Source organism: Plectropomus leopardus, chromosome 3, assembly GCF_008729295.1.
Source record: "Plectropomus leopardus isolate mb chromosome 3, YSFRI_Pleo_2.0, whole genome shotgun sequence".
Lineage (NCBI taxonomy): Eukaryota > Metazoa > Chordata > Actinopteri > Perciformes > Serranidae > Plectropomus > Plectropomus leopardus.
In genome coordinates this window covers 14,978,704-15,001,786 of record NC_056465.1, presented here as the reverse complement: position 1 = coordinate 15,001,786, position 23,083 = coordinate 14,978,704, and the positions used below count along the sequence as shown (strand labels likewise).

The following is a 23,083-nucleotide window of genomic DNA, read 5'->3' as shown; positions in this document are numbered from 1 at the left end:
TTATAGCTCCTATGGGAGACCTTGGGTACCGTTCCCTCCAGCACCCATCACCACCCACAGGCCCCTCCGGCTGTTCAGTGTTCTGCAGCCTTGTAGATACCAAGGCAGGACCAGCTACACTACAGATACAGATAGGACTTGGGTGACATCACTTCCCTCTCCCATCTCATCTGTCATAAACATTTGGCTCTGCCTCATCAGCAACTAGATAATGGAGGGGGGGGATGAAGAACAGTGGGAGGAAGAGAGGGAGAAAGACACAGAGAGATTTCCTCCCTCATACAGACAAACAAAGGGACTTTAAATTATGTGAGAGAGTTAAGACATGTAATAACGGATAATTTAAGGCTTTTTGGCCATTAATATGTTGCTGTTATAAGACAAACAGTCAAATATAATCCAGCTTTAGTGTGGATTCCCCAGCTTGTCAGAGCGTGGTGATAGTGCTGCTGTCTGACTGCAGGATGCCTGGGCAAAGAGGGGTTGTAGGGGGTGCAGACAGATCAGTTCAACTCTCTCTGTACAAGCAGCGTAGCTGTGTCAGATAAATATCCTCATCGTGCTAATTAGGGTTTGATATCCTGCTGGATTATTGATGAAGAGAATCATGTTCAATCTAGGAAAGAGTCCCAACATTTGAGCTATATACTTTTTTAAGAGGGAAAATCCCTATCTGAATTTGATATGAAGCCTAAAATAGCAACCGTGACTCTCTATAACAGCAGATTAGCAACATTTTCTGATATTATGATACCAAGTTTTTTAGGATGCAAGTGAGATAGGTAACAAAATCCTATATTATATTACATAACATTCTGAGTAGGGCTGTGTATTGGCAAGGATATGGCGATACGATATATATCATGATACAGGGGTTGTGATTCAATATATTGCAATACTGTTAGCAAATCAATACAGCAACTGGAGAATCTTCAGCACAACACTATAATTATACTATACTATATACTATAATAAAGTACTTAGCATTGGCAGCAATAGCCACTATAAAAGTGTTATGACAAAAATCTGGGGATATGATACAAATAAGGAGGGTTAGTGTTACAACTCAATATTTTGTGATACTTTTAGCAACACACTAAATTGACTTTTTAATGATAATTATTGATGGTTGAATACAAGAACTGAAGCATTTGAGTACAATAAATAATCTTGTAGTTAGCATTGGCAGCAATAGCCACTAGTATTGTGTTTTGACAAGAATCTGACAATCCAATACGTATCACAATACAGGGATTGGGATTCAATATATTGTGATACTGTTAGCAACAAAAAACATTGACATTTTTAAGGATCATCATTTATGGTTAAATACAGTAACTGAAACATTTAACCAAAATAACATTGTAGTTAGCATAGGCAGCAATAGCCACTAGGGCTGTGTATTGGTAAGAATCTGGCGATGCGATAAGCATCACGAGACAGTATATGACAATACTATTCGCAATGTGATATAATGATATTTATAGAAATCTAATTTTAGGAGCTAGAGGTGTGCCTCCTTATGACTGCCTGTTTCATAGGCCCATGTTTGTTGCCTTTATGCTAGCGATAGATTGTTATAATAGAGTGAAAGAGTTAAACGGCTGAAGACATATTAGGACTGTTATCTAATGGTTGAAAATTTAAACACAACACAAAATGAATCACTGTCACAAGTTTTTGAATGAAAACTACTTATCAAAAGTTGATTCAGTGTTTTTGATAACTGATACTGTATCACAAAAAACGATACTTGCGGATCATTGTTTTCTTAAACTCCTACTACTGAGAGCACACAGCTTTACATTTTATGACTGAAAGCTTTACCCAAACTTGAATTAAATGTTTAGGAAAACTCATCCTTCAAGCACTTGCAGTACTTGAACTATTTTCTGAAATATTTTCCCCTTGTGCCTGACAGGGCAGAGCTGATAACAGACTGCAGCTGAGAGAATGACTTGGAAGGGATGGACTCACAGTGCTAAGCTTGCTTGAGGTAATGATGATGCGCCGTTCGTGCAGCATACTGGCGTAGAGCTGGAGCATGTTGTTGACGTCCACAGCCACAAAGTACTCTGTCAGGTTCCTCTGGAGATAGACAGGAACAGAAGGATGTGTAGGTACATACAGTAACAAACTGTCCTTGCTTACAGTAAAGTGTCAATGCTACAGACAGGGAGAGTGCCAGAGTGTGCCAAACAGAGAGATACAGTACTAGCTGTAAAAGGACTCGGACTTCCATCTCTACACATGTCGTTTTGCAGTCAAAATAAATGGATGAGAAATACATTTTTAAATCTGATATAGTAAGGTTATGAAAATAGATAATGTATAAATCAGTGTTGCTAGAATATTTCAGATTGATTATTGTTTTAATGTTGCTGTAGGGACCTGAGATGCTCGATGTCTGAGCTACAATTTAAATGCAAAATCAACAAGAAAGAAAATGTGTTCAGTTTGAATTCCTCTAATACCCATGGCAATCACTGAACTTCGACATTAAAAGTACGAGCACCACAGGAGATAAAACTGAAACAAGGGGATGATGCAATAATTTCAAAAGGTGACAAGTGTATCTGATTAAAAACGATTAGAGACAGAGATGTTTCCAGAAGAGCGGGATCTCTCTTTATCTCCTTTTGTCTCTTTTCTGTTTCTTTTTCCATGAATACTTACGCTCTCAGGGATGGTTGGCAGTCCATTGATATCCGGGGCGATGAAGTAGGAGTGCTGCGAAAAACACAAACATGCAGGAGAAAGATGAGGGAAGGTCACAAGTGAAGCATACCACTCACACAGAAGAGAATGAGGGGAAGAGTGGAGGGGGAAAGGCCGTTCACTTTGTTCTATGATTTATGGCTCATCTTCAGCTCTGTCTATATGAATTGCTGAGCTGGTGTCTGAACTGTGGCAATGCTTTTATCAGGCCTACAGAACAGAGAAAGCTCAATAGCAGCTCAGCTCCCCATAGACACAGACTGGGGTGATGTCTCCGGTGGAAAACTGAGTCTTTATTTAAGCATTAAAAAGGCTTGCGGAGTACCAACACACAGACAAAAGTATACGCGTACATGTGCGCACGTGTGCATCCACACAGACAGACAGACAGACAGACAGACAGACACACACACACACACACACACACACACACACACACACACACACACACACACACACAGGTTGTTTAGAGGATCACAGGGCTGCCTGTCTCACTTTGGGAGAGCAGGGCAAGTTCAGTGTTCAGATCAAAGGGGCCTGAGAGAGGTGGTGTTTGGAGACAGGTAGACAAAGCACCAACTGAAACACACTATTGTGTTTCTCACACACGCTCTCCTGGATCCTTAGTACACCTGCGTTTCGCTAGGCCTTTACTCGACCATCTGTTGCAGGTCTTCTCTTAAATCCACTGAAGTGCATACAGTAGGTACTCACACAGTATTTAAAGTAAAAAATTAAAATTTATTTAGTCTTCTTAGACTTCACAATGTTTAAACTTGCAACTACTGTTTGCTTGCAAATGCAGATCATTAAAGAAATAATGTCAAGCTTATGCACGGTGTTTTCTCTAATAGTTGAGAATTCATTTGATTTGTGGCCCTTGTGGCAGGAAGAATGACATCCGACACCTGAGAGGTGGTTGCAAAACAGTTTGATTAGCTGCATTTTTAAAGGACACAATAATAAACAGAAAAAAGCATAAAGGACAGAGGACTATTAACAGTCACACATAACATAACAACATGATTAAGAAGATGCAAACATAAAAGGAGTCATTCAAAATCAGCAACCCCACCGAAAGTATCACCACCGAGAAAGATGTCTCTGGTTATCGAGACATAAGAACACAGGAGAAGAGAGAAAGCCCGTCACAGTCAGACAGGAAAAATATGAAATTTAATAAATCCATGTTGATGTACAAATATCAGCTTAATGTGCCAAACTACATAAGGCTTGATTCTGTGCCATTCTGAATAAAGCTGAGTTAACCCTTGTCCATGCCATTATTTACCTGACTGATTCAACAATGTCCAATAACCACAATGTTTGTTTTAGAAGGTGCTGCTGTTTGGTACTCAAGGGCATAGGTTTTGTTTCTTTGTTTCAACATTGGATGGGTGGGGGTCAGTTTAATGTAAAAATAAACATGTTTCACGCTCTAACTGCATTTTTATTAAATGTGAAAAATGTAAAATCAATTATCATGAGTAAACAATTGTCATATTCCCAGGGGATGGTTATTGTTAAAGTAGGGTGAAGCTTGGAGTAGAAGAGCATTCAGCACAAAAAGACCAGCACCCAAGGCTTTTGGGTAAATAAAAAAAAAGATAAGTTTCAAAACGACCGTTAAAGTTACACTAAAGTAGCAAAACATGCAGTGAAAGACTCTGAGGCTCTCTTCCAGCAGCAGCAGGCTACATACAAAAGTTAAATATATAAGTTCATTTAGTGCTGAATATGAATTTTTGGCAGAGTCAAACATTCGAACGGAAGCCAACCAGTTGTTTTATTTACTGTGTGCTTTTTTGCCAAAAAGCAAGAGAGAAACAGAGGTGCCAGGTTTTTCTGCCCTAGAAGGTTGTGGAAAAGAGAACAAAACAAAGCAATATTTCCTGTTTTTAATGTGCGTATTCTGAAGACAGTTACTGTATGTTGGGTTGTGACAAGTGTGTATTCTGATGTGAAGCATCACATTTTTCCTATTAAAGTAAACACTGCTGGTTGGTTTGTGGTTATACTGTAGCTGAGGGGCAGAAGTAGGCTAGTTAGCATTCAAGCTAATAAGTGCTGCTACTACAAAATAAACCACAAGATAGGAGATAGCAAGACAGCTAGCTAGTATGGCTGGTTAGTTGTTGACTTCATAAAACAAACATAAATTAGATAGCTATTGGTACAAAATCATTTGTTAGATAAACTATTGTATTGAATTTGTTAATTTAAATGATCCACACTTTAATAAAGTCAAAGTTTTTTTTTTTACAGTGCACTTCACTTTCAACTTTGCGTCCATTTTTTAATCAGCTCTGTTTAAAAGGGGATTTCCAGTGGCACTTGTAGGAATACTTAAGTTTTGAAAAATGATTTAAAGACTGCAGAGTAGGGCTTACACAGTAACAGATTTTCCTACAAATTGTCACAAAAAGAATTCATAATATTATCATGGTATCTTTGGAAAATCTGAAAACAATAATAATAATAACAATAATAATAATAATAATAATAAAATAATAATAATAATAATAATAATAATAATAATAATGCTATAAGTTAATTACATATTTAACTTTGTTAATTGTGTGTTTTGTCTATTTTTTATTTGGTAGGAAATTTCACATCAAACATTTAGATTACAAAACAATTATAGGTAGGTGGAGTGAAAGACAAAGCGAGAATGGAACGAAATGGAAGTGAATAAATAGACACTGGATTATATTATCATATGTACATTATTAACATAATATCGATACTTTGTTTTTATATATTACAGTTATTGTCAATACCAGTACAATGCAACACTCCTACAGCACATAATATAATAAAAATAGATTTGGATTACCATGGTTCTGATTATACCTTGTTAATTAACTCACCTGGGTAAGTCTCATTCCTACACTGGATGGCAATGAGGGCACAGATAAGCTAATTTCAGTTTCCTCTGCTGTGCCATTTTTTCTTTACATTTAGCTAAATACTACATGCCAGATAAGTGGTTTTGAAAGTCTCTGCCTCCTCGTCATTTTTGTAAACAATACTGTTTGCGAGCAGGGTAGTCTATTCATGGTCGACTGCAGACACAACAAAACAAAAGGGCTATTGCAACCAAATATATAAACTCTAATCAAAGATCAGGGAATTGAGGTAACATCTGAGGCGCTGAACAACCCCCAAATAACAACACTTACAGTTAAACAGTATACTGCATATATCTCAGTCTTTCTTTTCCCATGCTCTGTGTGCAAAATTATGTTTCTCTGTTGGTCTACAAATTCATGGCACTGTGATAATCACAAGCCATGCTCCCCAACTCAACCCAGACTTTCATTGGCTGTTTGCTTGCTTATCTGCTTTTTTCTTATTCCTTCGAAGACATGTTTATATAAAAACATTGAAAGTGGGTTAACTGGAGAGGCATCAAGGAGATTTTTTGAGCACAATTGCCTTTGCTTTAAACATAAAGAGGGAGAAAAAAAAAACTTTTGATATTCAGAGAGAGAATATAGCAGTGTGGAATGGCATTAATCATTTACAAGGTTTGATTGTTTTCCAGAGGAGAAGAAACATACACCAAGGCCCAGGATAGTTTGTTTTTGTTATATTTAAAAAGATAGCGCAGCTTATTTGGCCAAATTGGAAAGCCGTGGCTCCCATGCGATTAGTACAGCGGCGGTTTCATATTTCACAGCAGCCTCCTTCCCTCCTCCCGCTTCTGCCGTTCACTCATTCCCCTCCACTCACCGGCTCCTTGCTCCGCCGATCTCTCAGTACTTGCCCAGTGGCAATATACAACTGCTCATTCTTGCACAATGAGAGAGGGAGATAGAGAACAAAACAGGGTTCACACATAAAAGGGGACAATGATCCTTCTTCTTGGCTGCCATGATAAAACAAAAAACACTCTTTTAGGGAATAATTCTGCTTCATCAATTAAATATCAAACTGGTGGCTTCTCCAGAAAAGACATGGAGCGATCACCTCTGTTCTCCGGGGCTTCTTTTCCAATGAAGCTCTGAGATGCAGATGAAAAGACTTTCGCATATATACAGCTGATAAAAAAAAAAAAAAAAAAAAAACTGACACAAAGAAAAAAATAAATCACAAGGAATGTTAACTGACCTTGTTAACCTTCATGGAGATACATTGATTACCTCATATTAGTCTTGTTATGTTGTAAATTCATCTGTGTAATTAGATGCGTATCCTTCTGAGACCTATGCCGCAGAAAAAGACCCAGAGTTGCTTTTTTAATTGGTCCAAAAAAAGGAGCGGAGGTCCTCAAGGACAAAGGCTAACACCGAAACTCTTTTGATCCCCTAATGGTGTGGAGTCTAAACAACTCAAAAATAAAGATATTAGTGAACAAAATACCATGAGTTTAGCAGTCCAACTGAAAATCATTCTGTTCTGCTTATATAGGCCAGCTTTATGGGAGCGAAAACTGTTTCAGAGTGTTATATGTGGGAGCTACAAGGAGAGATTGTGTCAGAGTTAACACAAACACACACTGACTTTGAGGGACCTGGGTTCGTTAAGCCATTTCAGTTTTTGATAAGCAGGAGACATGACGAGTTCTGAGAGGACCCTTAGAGTTTAAACACGTCCAGCTTGGGCTTATCACACAAAAACCTGTTAGCGCCACTTCTTGTTTCCAAACAGAGTGTCAGTCCCGGGCCCTGTGTGTCTCTGTCTTCCCACCTAGTGTATCTTAACCTCCTTGTGCTCTCCACGTTCTGTCTGCTCCATCGTTCCCTCATTTATCTCGTCCATTCCAACCTCTACGTTTTGTCGATCTCTCCCTGTTTCTGCCTGCCTGTCCTATTTTCTTTCTGCCTGTTTTTATGCCATCATTGTCTCCCCTTCTCCTCTTTGTGTCTATTTCATTTTATTTCTCATTATTCCTCCCTTTTGTCTCCTATAAATTTTGTCTTTAGTGTCTCCCGCTCCACTTTTATCTTCTTCAGCCAACTTTTATCATCTCATTTCTGCAGCCTCCTTCCTGATGCAACACACTGCTATAGTAATCTACCTGTCCCGCTTCTCCCTCTTTCTACTGCGACTCTCAGCTGTCTTGCCTCTGATAAGGGGGAATAAGAGATCTATACCTACCACACTCAGGTTGACTGGCGTGAAGGGCTTTGGCACAGGCAGATCATAGAGAGAATTCAGCATGTCATTCAAGTCATTTTCCTGCGGGAGAGAAAACAAACAACAAAAGAGAGAAAAGACATAGGACACATGAATTTTATTTACTTGTTTTGTTGATGTCACGAGTTATGTGTCAATCTTAACAACAGCGCTGGGACAGGCGCTGCTGCAGTCCAGAGGGCAATCCTGCAGCGAGGCCTGAAGGGCTCCAAAAACTTCCGACTGACATATGTTTAACGAGCAATGGTGAGGTTAAAAGACGGCTGAGTGCAGAGCTTGCAGACGCTTATTATCCGGCGGGGTTGATTTACAGCCGAGAGCGGGCTGTCAGTAATTAAGCAGGGGTCCCCGCTCCAAAGACAGGGGCTTTAAGAAGCCGTCAGAGAGAGCTAGCTTGACCACAGAACAGGCCCCGAGATTATTCTTGCAGCATTTATGAGCTCCACGACAAGACTGCTATTTACGCTCTCGGGCCTCTGGCTGGAGAACGGATGGGGACAACAGTTTGCAACTTGTACTTAAACTAAACTTACTACTGTGAACACAGAGGTTGCGCATTGTTGTTTGTTTTAGATTCTTTTTCTATCCGCCCTCTCGGAGAACTTTGTTTTGGTTTTTGGCTGCGAACCATTGCTCATTTGAGGAAATGTGCACGTGCGTGAGTGTATATGCATGTGCGAGCCAGAAGGAAATAGAAACTCGAGAGGAATGGGCGGCAATAAACAGTAAGAGAAGGAAAATGGTAGGTGGGAGGGAGGGAGGATTGCACGCGATGGGGTGGTTAGGGTGTGTGCAATCGAACAGCCTCCTGTCATGAGAGGCTCAATGCTCACACGCATGGTCAGCAACACGGCCTGGGGAAACACTTCATTTACCCCTCGCCTTAAACCCTCATCGCTCTTCTGTCTTCCCTCGTCTGTCAACATCTCCCTCTCGCCTGGAACGGACAGCGGGGTAAATAGAAACCAAATCATGCACACTAACACTTCAGTCGCCCAGGATTTCTAGCAATCTTTCTGTCTCTCTCTTCCTCACACACAAACTGGTCTATTCTACTTATCTGTCTCTCTCTATATTTGACTATTCTGCCTCTCAATTACATAAATGTGTGTGAATGTTTATGTGTTTGTAATTGTCTACTTTAGCATGCCTCTCTGTCCTGATCATCGCTCTCTAAAGGGTCTTGGAAGAAGCAGCAGCGACTACATAACAATTGAAAGCAGTCCCAAAGCTCCCTGCATCTCTCCCCTTGCTCTGCCTCTCTCCCTCTTCTTCTCTCTTCAGTCTAAACATGGGAACATCACCTACACCCTCTGCGCTAGACGCTGCACATCTCCCCAGTTTGTTGCATATTTTACATTTCCCCTCCCTTTACTAGTACAATGCAGTGAATAGTCAGGGGAAAAGACTTTTGTGAAGTGCGAGCATTCGTGTGTATGTTTGTGTGCGTGTGTGTGTGTGTGTGTGTGTTTTTTTTTTCTTAACGATTTGTTTTCCAGTAAATCATCAGGAATAACTTCCAGTGTCAGATCAGTGTTTGGTCTGTGAAATGTCAACATTGTTGCTGCTAACAACAGGAGCCAAGTCGAGCCCAAGACGGCGAACAAAACTTGCACACAAAAGACAACATGCAGAAGGAGAACAGAATGGAGGGAAATATCTTTACCACAGTACAGTTTTCAAAGACACTAAACTGTGTGCTTGTTTCTCAGTCAAATCAAACTGCCATGTCTTATTTTGCATGTACTTACACCGCACCTTATATACATACAATTATAAGTACATCCAGGAGAGATGATTACCTGTTGTTTTGTTAGGTAGTCTGCCAGAGTATTTAGCAACTTGTAGTAGATTTCAAACCATGGTAGATAGCTGCAAGAGTCAGAGAGACAAAGTGTGTTAATGGCAAAGTTTTAATTCATTTTATAATCTGCAACACATTGCTTCACAATGTCTATAAAAAATTTCACCATCTGATGGAGAGTAAAAATGTAAACAGCATCAAGTTTGTTATATTACCGTGTGCATGTGCTGGTTATTGTCAGTGACCTATTGCTTAAAGATCAAATGCAACCAGGACATTGATAATGGATTGTGTTGCCAGCTATCTCAAAGCACAGAGTCGTTGTTACATTGGGGGAAAAAAAGTAAATGCTATCTAGTCCTTATTATGACATTTTTTGTACCCGGGGCCCTCGCATGCTAAGGATTCCTGTCATGTCTGCCCTTTAAGCCAATAGGAAGGGAGGGTAGAAGGGGAAAAAAAAACAATGATTTGAAAGATAGATTCTTTAACAAAAAAAACACCATCGCTTTCATGTGACACAGTGGGATGCTATGGTTTACAAGCATGCTGCTCACAGATGCACAGACTTAACAAAAATGCAGCCCAAGATGCCTCCTGCCCCCACCCCCCCACCACCACCTCCTTCTGCCCCTCTCTCTGCTTTTTCTTCTTCTCATGCCCTTTGCATTTAAAACAAATCTTTGCCTTATGCAATTAATGTAAAATAAATAAATTCATTAACACGCTCAAAATAATTTATACTGCGGTGTTTGTGTTAAAGCTAATCACGGCGTACACCCACCATAAGCTAAAAGCATCTGCAGCATGGCTTTCTTTACAAAGTTGACATATTCTTGGCCAAGTCGACTTGCTTTCCGGGTGGATGATGGCCAACATTTTTCTTTTGGCGTTAAAAAGCTGCGAGGGCCCAGTTCATTTAATGTTATGCAATCAAATAGTAAAAACATGGTGTCCTATCAATGTATTGAATTTTTATTTAGTTTGGGGTTTTTTAACATGCAGTTTTGAACACTGCATGAATAATGATTCTAGATAAGGACTTCTTAGCATTACCATGAAATAAACAGACTCTCATATTAATGCTTCATTAACTCGCCTGGATGCAGGGGTTGAAAAATAAATTGGTGGCAAAATGATCAATCAAAAGTGGATTTGCTCAACAAATTCAGAGTATTTCTTAATGTCAATAGGTTAAGACGTGTTAAATACAAGTTTTTGGGACAATAATTTCACTCAAATTAGAAATCTTCAACTTTAAATCTACAGTTTCTTTGTTATATAATAGAAATTCATAAGAGTGCAGCTTTGATTGTGTGAGAGTTTATAAGACAGTCAAGTCCTGCTCCAGCAGTTGGCTGGAGACTGAGGAGTTTCAAGGCCATGGGTCACTGGCTGCTCTGTAGACTGGAATTAACAGACAACAAGAAAAACAATAAAGTGAACCTAATGCAAATTTTCATACCGCTAAATCCGCAAGGGGCCAATGACAGGCCGGGTTCCCGGAGGAGTGCAGCCAAGCGCACCAATCAGAGAGGCTGAGTGACCATTAGCCTGAAACAATCAGCCTCTTAGCATGCCAATATTTTGACGTCTGTGTGAAGATTCACCGCAATCAGGTCACATTCGCGGGTGAGTCTAAATCAAACACGCGTATGTTAATTCACATGCTGACCGGATATCAACCTGAAGACCTATTTCTGCCACGTCAAACTGCATACAACGCAAATATCTGCATATGGGGTCAGTTTACATTTAGCATTTACACAAAAACTTCAGCCTGATATAATGAGTAAAGGGGGAAAACAAAGCCCGTGTATTATCTGCCTTCATCATGTGTGTTTAAAAAGCTTGGCTTCTGGACATTAATCCTTCATTTTTCAGAGCTGAAGGGGATGTAAATAGGACTCTCGCTGTCAGAGCAGCCGTCAGGCCTCACAGACCTCACAGTCATTACACTCCTACACCAAGGTGCTGTAAATCTTTTGTTTTAGAGGCAAACACATGATAGCTGGCAAAGGAAGCCAACCATAAATTATCAATATTCTCCTAACATCTTCCTAAAATAGCTTTGCATGCTTTATTCAAATGCAATAGAATGAATATAACTTAAAGATGTATTGTTTTGTTGTACTTACACCCCCCCCCCATCTCTGCTCCCTCTGTTGATGCAAAGTTAAAGTTTGGAAAGCTTAGAGAGATACTCCTACTCGTCACAGTTCATTGCTCAGATCTGTTTGTGCTTCGCAAATCCTCCGATAGAGAGAGAGAGGCATCCATCACAGGAGTGCTCAGTGTGTGGGGGCCCCACAATCTCTCCTGCCATTTCAAACACATGTCTTCTCAAAGTGCCATGTACTCAAAGAATGAACCATTTAATCTGCCGTCCACTCACAGCCCGTCGTGCTCTTCACCCACGGCTCAGACTACCTACTAGCATGGAAATATCTGACAGAAGACAGGGACACAGACAGGCCGTTGGAACTTACAATTATGCCATTATGGATAGGAGCACACAAGAAAACAGACGTAGCAGAAATAAGCCTTACAAAACTGGCTTTTCAAGTTTTGGATATATCCCCAAAGAAAACAAAAATTAAGCAAACCATTCACAAAATCTCCTAATGTTATATAAACTCATATTCCTACATTTTATCAACACACCTTGGCAGTTAAGCTGTTTCACATTCTATATTGGCGCGCTAATATCTTTTTGTTGCTATAAAATACCCCTTGGGTGCCTAGCACGACACTTATTTATGCTCCTTAGATGAGTCTTAAATCTCCTTTAATGCGCAGGCACCTTAATCATAAGTCAACTTACACTTTGTAGACGGCTGAGTGGAAGATTTCATTACACCTTTACTTTCTCAGGTTAAGGGTTAAGTACAGGGAAGGAAGTGTCCTCCGGCGATCCGCTAAGTGACCACAAACTGGAGCAACACACTCCCTAAAACGTATCCTAAAGCCTCAGTCATTAAATAAAACTGAGGAAATCCTCATTTCTCTTCACAGAATTACTCATATGTTGAATAAAAAAATGTGAAGAAGATGGGGAGTAACAGTATAACATAGAAACAAATTATATTTTGTGTGTGTGTGTGTTGTTTCTTTTTTTTTTTTTTTTTTTTTGTCGAGAGTTTGCCTGGAGGGTGTATGGCCTTTTCGGCCACAGCTTTAGCAGTGCGACTACAAAGGGCTGTCCACATAAAACTGTCCTACTCATTAAGGCACTTCCTCCTGTAAGCAGAGGTGACAATTTTACGGTCCCACCACTTCAACAATCACAGAGACACAAACTGTTTTAATTACTTTTATTCCATTTTCATGGGAAATTATAGAAAAGTAACTAGTGGGCCTGGGCCTTCCTGCTTCACTCTTTAAAGAGACACATTTTAACTGATAATTCTTTAAGATAAACAATTAACATTATCTGTATTTTTTTTGCTTTTCTTTGGTTAACATTTTTTTTCTTAACACTAACATTTCCTTAATACCATCCAGCATGACTAATATGGTAGAATGAAAAAAAGTTTAAAGAATAATAAACAAAGAAGAGAAACATTTGACTCAGAGCCTCGAATGCAAGAACTAAATTTATACATTTCTTGCATTTATTGGATGTTTAAAAAAAATTGCTTAAATGTTTTAGAATATTTTCACTTATCTTACTAATGAAATAAAAAATAGAAAGACAAAAAAGAACGAAAAACCTAACTGGGGAGCACACATACAATTTTAAATTAACAACAACAGAAAAAAAAACTTTCTATACGTTGTCTTATTAAAAATGAAGCAAGCCATGCAAACTACTCAAAATGCATAATGAATTTTATACATCATATGTCAAATGAATTAGCATGTCTAACTCAGCGAGAGGGACAGGGGAACCTCTGCTAATTGGCAGTGAAGCTTCATGCATAATTATGGGCCAGGCGTCTTTGCTGTCGCACTGTGGCAGTAGCCGAATAACGAGGAGAAAAGACAGAGAGAGATAGAGAGAGAGACACATAGAGGGAGAGAGCGAGAAAGAGAGAGAGAGAGAGAGAGAGAGAGGAGAAGAGAGAGCGAGAAAAGAAAAACAAAGGCCATGGAAGCTGGCCGCGAAGGGTGGGTGGTGTGGGGAGGAGGGACAGTGTTCTTCACAGCAGCTCATCAGGGCAGCGACAAACCCACGACTGTCCATCAACAGCCACATACACCCAGCGTGTGCACACACGCACACACACACACACACACACACACACACACACACACACACACACACAGAGAACAGCACTTCCAGGAGTGCTGCTTTACACTAACAGAGAAAAAGCAAAAGCTTTGTGCTCCATTTCCAGTTCGTTGTTTGTTAAACTGCTTAATACATTCATTAAAAATGGATTTATTTTGTACATTTTCCTCAGTTTATTTTAAAGTGCATAAGCCTGTCCACTGAGACTACCACTGGAGTGCTCCTTCTTTGTAATGGTAAGGTAATTACATCTGTAAAAACATTGTGTCAACATGCAATTACATGGGAATTAAATGATAATAGCCTTTGTTGGAGAGTAATTATGCGAAAAAAATGCAATTTTTCTGGGTTTGGTTTCCTCATTTATGTACGCTGTGATAAGATAAATCCACCTATGAAATATCAAAAACTGCTAAACTTTTGGATAATTATAGGCACATCACTAACATATTTGTGTGGGCAGATGAGAATATAAATTTGTTATTCTGGCATAGTGCAGCTCAGTGTGAAGTGTGAGAATGAATGGAAATGCTGTCTGAAAAATGTGTGTTCTCTTCTAAGATCTGGTAAATTAATTTTTTTTTCATCACATTTAAGAAATAAATGCAGACATTAAAAAAAGCCGCTCTGAGACTGATACATGGATAATTTGAAAAAGGGCAAAACAGACCAAGTCTTTGGATATTTGAACGAGTAAATAAAGACACTGGTGTTTGAACGAGTCTTTTTCCACACATTCTCTTGATTCTGATTCAGAAAGTAAAATGACTTTTATATGTTTAGATTTGTGAAGTGCAGCATAACTTTTAACACATCCAGTTGCTTCCCTTTTGACATTTGTTTTTATGGAAGTTGTTTAATCTTTTAAAAATTTACAAAGTGTATGATGCCCAGTGTTGAAGACGGCAGTTAGATTCAGTCCATTAGGACAACTTGATTTTGAACCAAGAACAGAAAAAAAATGTACCTTGAGGATATTAATTCAAATAAAAAAGCTAGCTTAAGTAAGCATGTGAATATGTGAGCGCACGTGTGTGTGTTACCTGAGCAGACATATGCAGACCCGGCAGCCTTGAGTGAGTCGACAGAAACCAAACCTCTGTTTGCTGTCGATGTCCGTCAGCACAAAGGTGAAATTCTGCCCCACCTGATTCTGGGAAACCCTGGGGCCAGACACAAGGGACACACACATTCACAAACTGCCAAAATAACATCACTTAATCACTGGATATAATATGGTGCAACATATCTATGAAATCATACATATATTTCAAATACAATATAATAAAACATAATTTAGTTTGGCTGGATCAGGCATCTGGATCTCAGGCAAAATCTCACCATGAGCTAAATCTCCGGTCAAGGTCCAAATCAGATGTCACATATTTCCAGTACGGTTGTTTGAAAAACTGTAAAAAGCTTTTCGAAGCCCAAGGTGAATTTCAGAGAAGCTCTGTACGTCCTTACACCACTAGATGGCAGCAGCTCAGCTTCAGTAGAAGACTGCACAATTACCCCACTTCCACCCTCTCCTGTCTCTCTCTCTCTGTCTTTACAATGGGAATTTTAACATGTCATTTTCCATCCTCAAAATAAAGAGGCCGGTACTTTTCATAGTGCTGCCAGCCTGATCGGACCCATATTATGTAGAAAACGAACATCCTGAATCTCTTTCACACACATGTACTTTTAAACGTGCACAACACATCAAGTGGGCAGGTCACCTATGACCTCATCTGTATCATCCTTAAATGAAGCTTGTTGTTTTTATTATCATAATCATTATCATGTGTCCTGACGGTCACACCATCGACATTTTGGGGATTTTTTTTGTCAACATCTGTGTTGTTTGCAGAAACAGTGAGTGCAAGATTTGTTGGGGTTGCAATCACACCAACAAATACACACATTGTCACACTGACTGTTAGTAAATCATGTGTCTGGAGGAACGATGGTGATATCACCGGAAGACAACTGTGTGATGCACAAAACACACATCATCTCATTTCCTTTTCCAAATGCATATGTGTCTAGGAGGAGAGTTTGGCATATGTAATTTGTGTGTGTGTGTGTGTGTGTGTGTGTGTGTGTGTGTGTGTGTGTGTGTTAAGGAGGTGAAAGTAAGCTTCAGTGCTAAAGAAACAGGGAAGCAGAGAGGTAGAGGAATCATACCTTTCCACGTCAAAGGGAAAGCAGAACTTTGGTATCGTCTGAAGGACCTCCTGAGAAACCAGAACAGAGACACACACACACACACACACACACACACCTTTTTAGAGAAACACACTTCACAGAGAAAACAAATAATAACCTCGTATTTCAATGGTAAAAATCTCTTGGGCTTCTGCTAAGTGGGTGCTATCAACTGGCTGAATAAAATGAGGATTAATGTTAAACGGTGCTGATAGCAATCTGACAAAGTCTTCACATCCCAAACACTGCAGCCTAAATGCACTTAATCCAAATGAATGGGCAATATAAACCACTTCATTTGGCAGAACTGAGTGGAAAGGTTCCCCTCTTTTTTTCCGAGGATGGGGAGGGATCCTCGTTCCACAGCTTGAATAATTAGCAGTTAATAAGTTCATCGATTACCGGGTGCCAAAAGGAGATGAAAGATGAAGGAAGAGAGAGAAAGAAAGAGAGAAGGAGTGAGAGAGGGGACACAACACCAAGGCGATGGTGGCAGATTGTAGTGACAATGGGCTAAGCAGCTCTGAGGGGTTAAGAGGTACAGAGGGGGGGCTGGGGGGTACAAGCCTTCAGGGCTTTACCTCCCAACACCTCCCTTGTGGGTTGGGGGATTGTGTGGAGGGAGGGTGAGGGTCTGCATGCTCTTGAAGAGAGGTGGGAGGGGGGAGGAGGGGGCACCTTTCCACCAGCAGCATATGGATTTAGACAGGGAGCAGGAACAGAGCGGAGCACCATATGGGTGAGCCACTCCAGACCAGCCACACAGCCACCGAGTACCCGGGTCCCTGCTCTGTCTGTCGCTCTGTCTGCCCGTCTCTCTGGCTGCTAACCTGGCCCAGAGCAGGCGCCAGGCACCAGGTCCTTTTTGCCGTCTGTCTTTCTGCTACCTCTCTCTCTCTCTCTCAGTTCCAGGCTCTGCCAACCCCACAGACTAATCCTTGGGACTGGGTGGCTGTCTGCTATGCTCTGGCCTCTCTCGCCATCTCTCTCTTTCTCTTGGTTTGCCTGCCAAGCTGAGCCACTGAGCCCAAGGTCTGTCTCTTCTTTCTGATCGGAGATGTCCGAACTGAGAGTGATGCAGCTGCTCCACTATCTCTCTGTCTGCCTCGTCCCCCAGAGGCCAATGTGGACGACAGGTTGGGTGTCTTCTGCTGCTGCCTACTGTTGCTAAGACCTCGCCGTGGGGAGCAGTCACTGATCCCCCCTCCCAACTGCCCCTCCTTATCAAAACTTAAAGCTGCCACCCCAGCACAACACGACCATTGCCACAGACAAGCAAGCAACAGCAACAATGAGCTGTGACAGAAGGGGGGTGTGAGGGTATGGGAGTGTGTGTGTGTGTGTGTGTGTGTGTGTCATGTGTATTTGTGAATTTGAGTGTATGATGTACGTGCCTGCTTCAAGGACTTTGTGCATTCAGCGTGAGAAGGTGGTTTAAGCATGTATATTTGTACGTGTGTGTATGTGTGTGTGGGTGGGTGGCTGGGTTTGACTCGGCTATATGTTTGTGTGCCTGCCCACATATGGAGCGTACGTGAGGGGCGGGGAGGCGGGGTAGGGTGGTTGTTTTTACTTATCTGGATCTGTGATAATATTGAGAACTCAACAAAGACGGAGGGCTCGGTGGCAGAGGAGGTCTCCGTCTCTGCTGTGGGAGTGTGTGTGTGTGTGTGTGTGTGTGTGTGTGTGTGTGTGTGTGTGTACATGTGTGTGACTGTGTCTTGGCGTGTGCGGCTGTAAAACTGTCACACACATCAGAGCTGCCATCGCTGTATGCGTTTGCTACTATTATTAACCACTATGTACGCACACCAATATGTTCCAGAGAGCCCTCCCTGGCGCACTGCATATGGCACACAAACCCAAACAGACACACATACGCACACACACACAAATACACAGGCACTCGCTTTCCCTGCAAATAAAAACATTTGACTTGCCAGATTTGAGAGTTGTCACAGCCCCGCCCACATCACTTGTCTGTGTTTGAGTGACAGTCTCTGGGCTGTAGAGACTCTGATCTCAGACAGGACCAGTGGGAAGTGATGTGTTTGTATGTGGGTATAATGTGACAGCAGACATGCTCTCTCTATATATATATACATTCTGAGCACCATATATACATATCAGTCTGTGTGCCTCAGGTATACTGACGCCATACAGTCTATAGACGTATTTAATCTGCTGCCAGTTAAATAGACGATGGGATTTTCTGTTTCTGAGATCAGACAAGATCCACTCTCTTTTTTATCTCCTGATTTATAGTTACATACTCTAGTGTTGCAACTTCATTATCTACAATCATTACCCAATCATCTGCTGATAATCTTCTCTGTTAATCATAGGTGTAAATTTTGCAAAGAGATGCAGGGTACTGTCCCCATAATATTTAGATCATGTGGATTTGTCACCCCACAGCAAAAAGATGAAAGATTTAAGACATTTCCACTTTGTACTGATGCAGCAAAGACACAAATTTGTACTTAAAAATTCACCAGAGTGCAGAAAAATTGACGTGTTGAGTGTTCGACGGTCAACATTTCCTGGGGGAGGACCCCAGACCCCCCCACGTTTCATAGGTGTCAGCCCAGGTCTTGAAATGAAATCCACGCCCTTGCTATTAATCAATTATTTTAGTTTACAAAATATCCAAAAATAGTGAAAAAAACACCTCAACACAATTCCTCACAGCCTAAGATGATGTTTAAAATTGTTTTCCAACCAACAGTCCAACACTTAAAGATAATATCTTTAAGTCGGCTAATAGGAGTTGGTCTCTAGAATATGACACAACTGTAAACTGAATATCACAGACGAATTGATTCAGCTCTAATTTATTTACATACATATGATAACTACTGTTCAGACCAAAATGCTTGACACTAATATTGCAACAATATTGTAGGGCTGATTATTGGTGCTTTCAGAAAACATTTACACAATTAAATTTTTTGGATAAATAATAGGTAATGTGAATTTGATGACTAACTGCGCAAAGGCAAATAATAGCACATCAGTGCCTCCGTTACTCTGCATGATCTACAGACTTCACTGTGAAAAGCGTCTATTTTCTGAGAAAAAGTATCCAAAAAGATGTGAATATCTCAAAGTAAATATGTAAAAAAAAAAACAGCTCAAAACCTAGGTGATAAATACCAAAACTATCTGCATGGCTACACACCACTGGTAAGTGAAAAATGTGTTCTGGATGAATCGCCCCTTTATACTGAGCTCCACAGTGTTTGTGTTCCGACACCCCTTTAAGTTTTAAACCAAATACACTGCTTACATGTGATATGCAACTCATAATCTTTCTTTTCCTCATCTGTCAGTCTGTTTTCTGTTTCCTACATCATACCTGTATCACTCATAACTCTCCTTCGGATCTGTAGCTCTCTTTCCCTCCCTCCATGACTGGGCCCTATACTGTGGGGATATATCTAAACAGGAATGGCACAAAGGGGGGTGTTCTTCCACAGTTTCTTAGTACAGCAAGCCCCCCAACACCTCTACCACACACACATACATGCACACACTCCCCCTGCTTGCCATTTTCCCAAGACAAAAGAAAAAGAGGCAGCTAATATATTTGCAGCTTTGCGAGGGGGATTGGAGTGGTGGTAGTGGAGGGGGGGGGCGGAGGAATCTGCTGCTAGGCTGGGCTTTGCAGACAGTATGTGTGTGCGCGTGTGTGTGTGTGTGCACTGTTTATCGTGAGTGGAGACAGGGGTATCACTCAGTGAGACAGAATACTCTGGGTTCCCCCAGCGGACGCTCCTGCTATCATTGCACCACAACACTACAACAGCACTGTGCAGCAGCACTGTGCAGCTTTGCACCATGCCCCTGCAGGATAGCACGGTACAGCAGGGAAGAGCAACAAACTTTTCAGCACAGGGCGACAATCTCCCTTTTCTGCTCTTAAAAAATAGGCCTAAACTTCACTTTTATTCCTGCTCTACCCTGATTCTCTCAGAAGCAATTGTGGTGAGTTAAGCTATATATGGCTGAGTCATACAGGAGTATACTGGAGGGATTTAACACATGACGTGCACCTCCCCTCTTGGCCACTCACCATCACTTAAAAGAGGAAAACCAGCTTTTCAGATCACAGCAAATGGACAGAATGATGTTAACCAGTTTATTATTAGCAGATTAAATGCTAAACTCAGCATCAGCCATGGTGTTTCATTTTGGGTGTGAACTTCATGGGCAACATTCATTTTCCCATATGGCTGCAAATATAGAGGAGAGAAGCAGACGGGTGTTGTAGAGCACTGGTTCCCTACTGGTCCAGTCACAAGCTCCAGATTTCTACTTAGTCATTAGTTCAAGATCCACACATTCGATAAATGACCACATATTCAGTTTTATTTCACAATATGTAAACAACATGTTGGCTTAAAACACAAAGAAATAAAATATTTTGCAAGAATAAACAGAAGAGACACTTCAAAATAAAAGCTCTGTGCCAGAAATTCACTGAATTTCAAAGTTAAGTGTGTTTTTTTTTACAAACTTGACATGTTCACAAGTCACTTGTGGTCCATTCAGAATGGACCCACAACCCATTTTTGGACCTCAACCCATCAGTTGGGAGCCACAGTTGCGGAGAAATGTGTACTCATAGAGGGAAGGGATGGAGTGAATGGGAAAATTAAATAATAAAAAATACACGAAAAAGAGTGGGAGAAAGGCAGACAGAGTGAATGTCGTAAGGAAGGAGAGATGGAGGAGGTATTCTGGATGGACACAACAACAGAAGGAGGGAGGAAGAAAGGGAGGGAGGGAGGGAGGAGCAGCCCAGTTCATGCCCCTCTCCCCATGCAGCGAGGACTCCTCCCTGGGGGGACTCAGACTTTAAGCCCCTGCCCTGCTTTATATTCCCCTGGCTACTGCAGCCAGATCAATCTAGCTTGCATCCCAGTGTAACTCAACCTAGTTCAGTGCAGTCTGGCCCCCAGAGCCCTCCATACAGGCTGTAGTTTTAGGAGAAATGGAGGCTGGAGGCAGGCAAATTTGTAAATGTACCACTGGTATAACGATATTAGAAGCAGACTTTAAAAGGACTATATCAGTGTTTTTGCATGTGTTAGCCCATTACTACAGTTCACATATACTTTACATTACTGTCAGCTGTTTTCAAAGCATGCTGCACTGGTTTAGATTTCTGAATGTGTTTTTTGCCGTATAATCCATCACAGTGAACACTGTGCCTGCTTTTATTTTTTGTCAAAGTTAATTTATTATTTCCTGGTAATGCAACTGCAAGACTGATTTGAAAAGCCTGCACTGCATTACTTCACAAAAATAACATAACTCAAAATAATGCAGGCAAGATGTTCGTTGTGATGGATTACCGAACTCAAGCTAAGTTTTTGCAAGATAAGTTTTTATAACATATGGAAATAAATAGAAGACAATTAAAGCCAGGGAGGTAGTAGAATACATCTAAACACCTAAAACAGCATGTGAACATCTTTGGAGGAGTGCATCACATGTTGGTCAGTTAATGTGCACAAGTCATCAAAGGACTGGAGACTTAAACCAGCTCTGAATTATTTTGTTCATTCTCAAGGGTAACAACCCCTCTCCAGACACATTAATAGTTTTAACTCACATCCTGTGACATCATTAATGTCATAAAATATTATAAGTGTCAGGCCAGGGCGTTTAACATTCACTCATGATTCAAACTGGTGACCTTCAGGGTGAAATATGGTGAACCACTGCTGGTCCTTTGTGGAAACGTTGGGGGAAAAAGGGGTCACATAGAATTAAAAAAAAAATCAAATAATTATTCTAACTTCTGTCAGAAACTCAATGTTAACCAACGCAAGCAGAGCAAAATTCTGTCGGTACGAAATTCTGTTAGATTTAAGAATGAGTTGTCAGTATGATCGCTGTCATAGTAATCGATGCCCAAATCAGTATTCAAATACTCCCCTTTTCTATTCCATTACTCCATATGTCCCAAATAGACAATAAATTAAGAAACAGTAATTCAACATAATTCATTATGCATGGACCCTGCAGATTTACCAACAAGATGTTAAAAAAGTCAGTTGTCTGGAATACGTTTAAATTTGCAAAGATGGACACCAAAAAGGCGAGAGCCAGATACGCCCAAGCAGCAACCTTTAAGGCTCTACAGCTCAAACCTCTCGTCTATATATGGTCACTTCTTCTCATAACTCTATTCAAAATTTATTAACTCTGTATTATATTAGATCACGATCCAATATAATAGCAACACCATTGCAATTGTGCTGTGCACTGGGCAGTTGAACACGTGAATAGTTCACATTAATAATGTCATACCTCACAGGATATTTTTTCTCCAACTATTCATGCATATGAGAATAATCCCTGACTGATGCCAGCTCTGTTGGAATCAAAAGCATGCTTTAAGGTAAAAGTTGAGAGAGACCAGTTCCTGTTTGAGTATTTTTAATAACAGCAAGAAAAGCGGCATGAGCAAAGCTATCTTTTCCATATGTCAAACATGCAGAATAATGGAGTTTTAATGCTACAGTGGTTTGCAGCAAGCAGGGACCTTGGTTATCCAGCCAGCACTTCAACAGTATAATGACACAGTCAGCAGGGCTACTAACACATCAGCGCTGCAAACCACAGTGTCTCCGCTCACCCTTCCTTCACCTCTTCCTCCCGCACGCTCTCGTGCCCTCTTCATCACCTCCTCTCTTCCTTCCGTCTCTCTCGTTCCCTCCATCCCCCGCTCTCCGTCCTCTTTCACCTCACTCCTAAACCCCCTGTCGTCATCTTAGATTCCCCCCTTCCTGCATACCCCACCTTTTCCTCACCCTTACCAACACCCCTCGTCCCCCCTCTCGCCCCCCTTTTCCCAATTAGTCTGTCTGTGTGCAGCTACCCAGCCGATCTCTGCCCATCCTGCCGGTGCTGGTTCGCTCACCCAGCCCCTCTGGCGAACATGACAAAGAGAGATCCTCAGTATTCAAACAGACACA

At 41.0% G+C, this 23,083-nt stretch overlaps 1 protein-coding gene across 2 annotated transcripts in view; it reads right to left on the bottom strand.

The window, feature by feature from the left end:
• Window positions 1–23,083, bottom strand: part of dennd1b (DENN/MADD domain containing 1B) — a 120,562-nt gene that overhangs the window by 55,472 nt on the left and 42,007 nt on the right. The window contains exons 4-10 of one of the 2 annotated variants that reach the window (XM_042515126.1): window positions 16,074–16,123; window positions 14,945–15,064; window positions 9,666–9,735; window positions 7,825–7,905; window positions 6,457–6,516; window positions 2,677–2,730; window positions 1,978–2,088 (exon numbers count right to left, since the gene is read on the bottom strand). In XM_042515126.1, the coding sequence (XP_042371060.1) occupies window positions 1,978–2,088; window positions 2,677–2,730; window positions 6,457–6,516; window positions 7,825–7,905; window positions 9,666–9,735; window positions 14,945–15,064; window positions 16,074–16,123 (546 nt within the window). The remainder of the gene's footprint in view (window positions 1–1,977; window positions 2,089–2,676; window positions 2,731–6,456; window positions 6,517–7,824; window positions 7,906–9,665; window positions 9,736–14,944; window positions 15,065–16,073; window positions 16,124–23,083) is intronic. The other variant, XM_042515132.1, reaches the window with a different exon arrangement.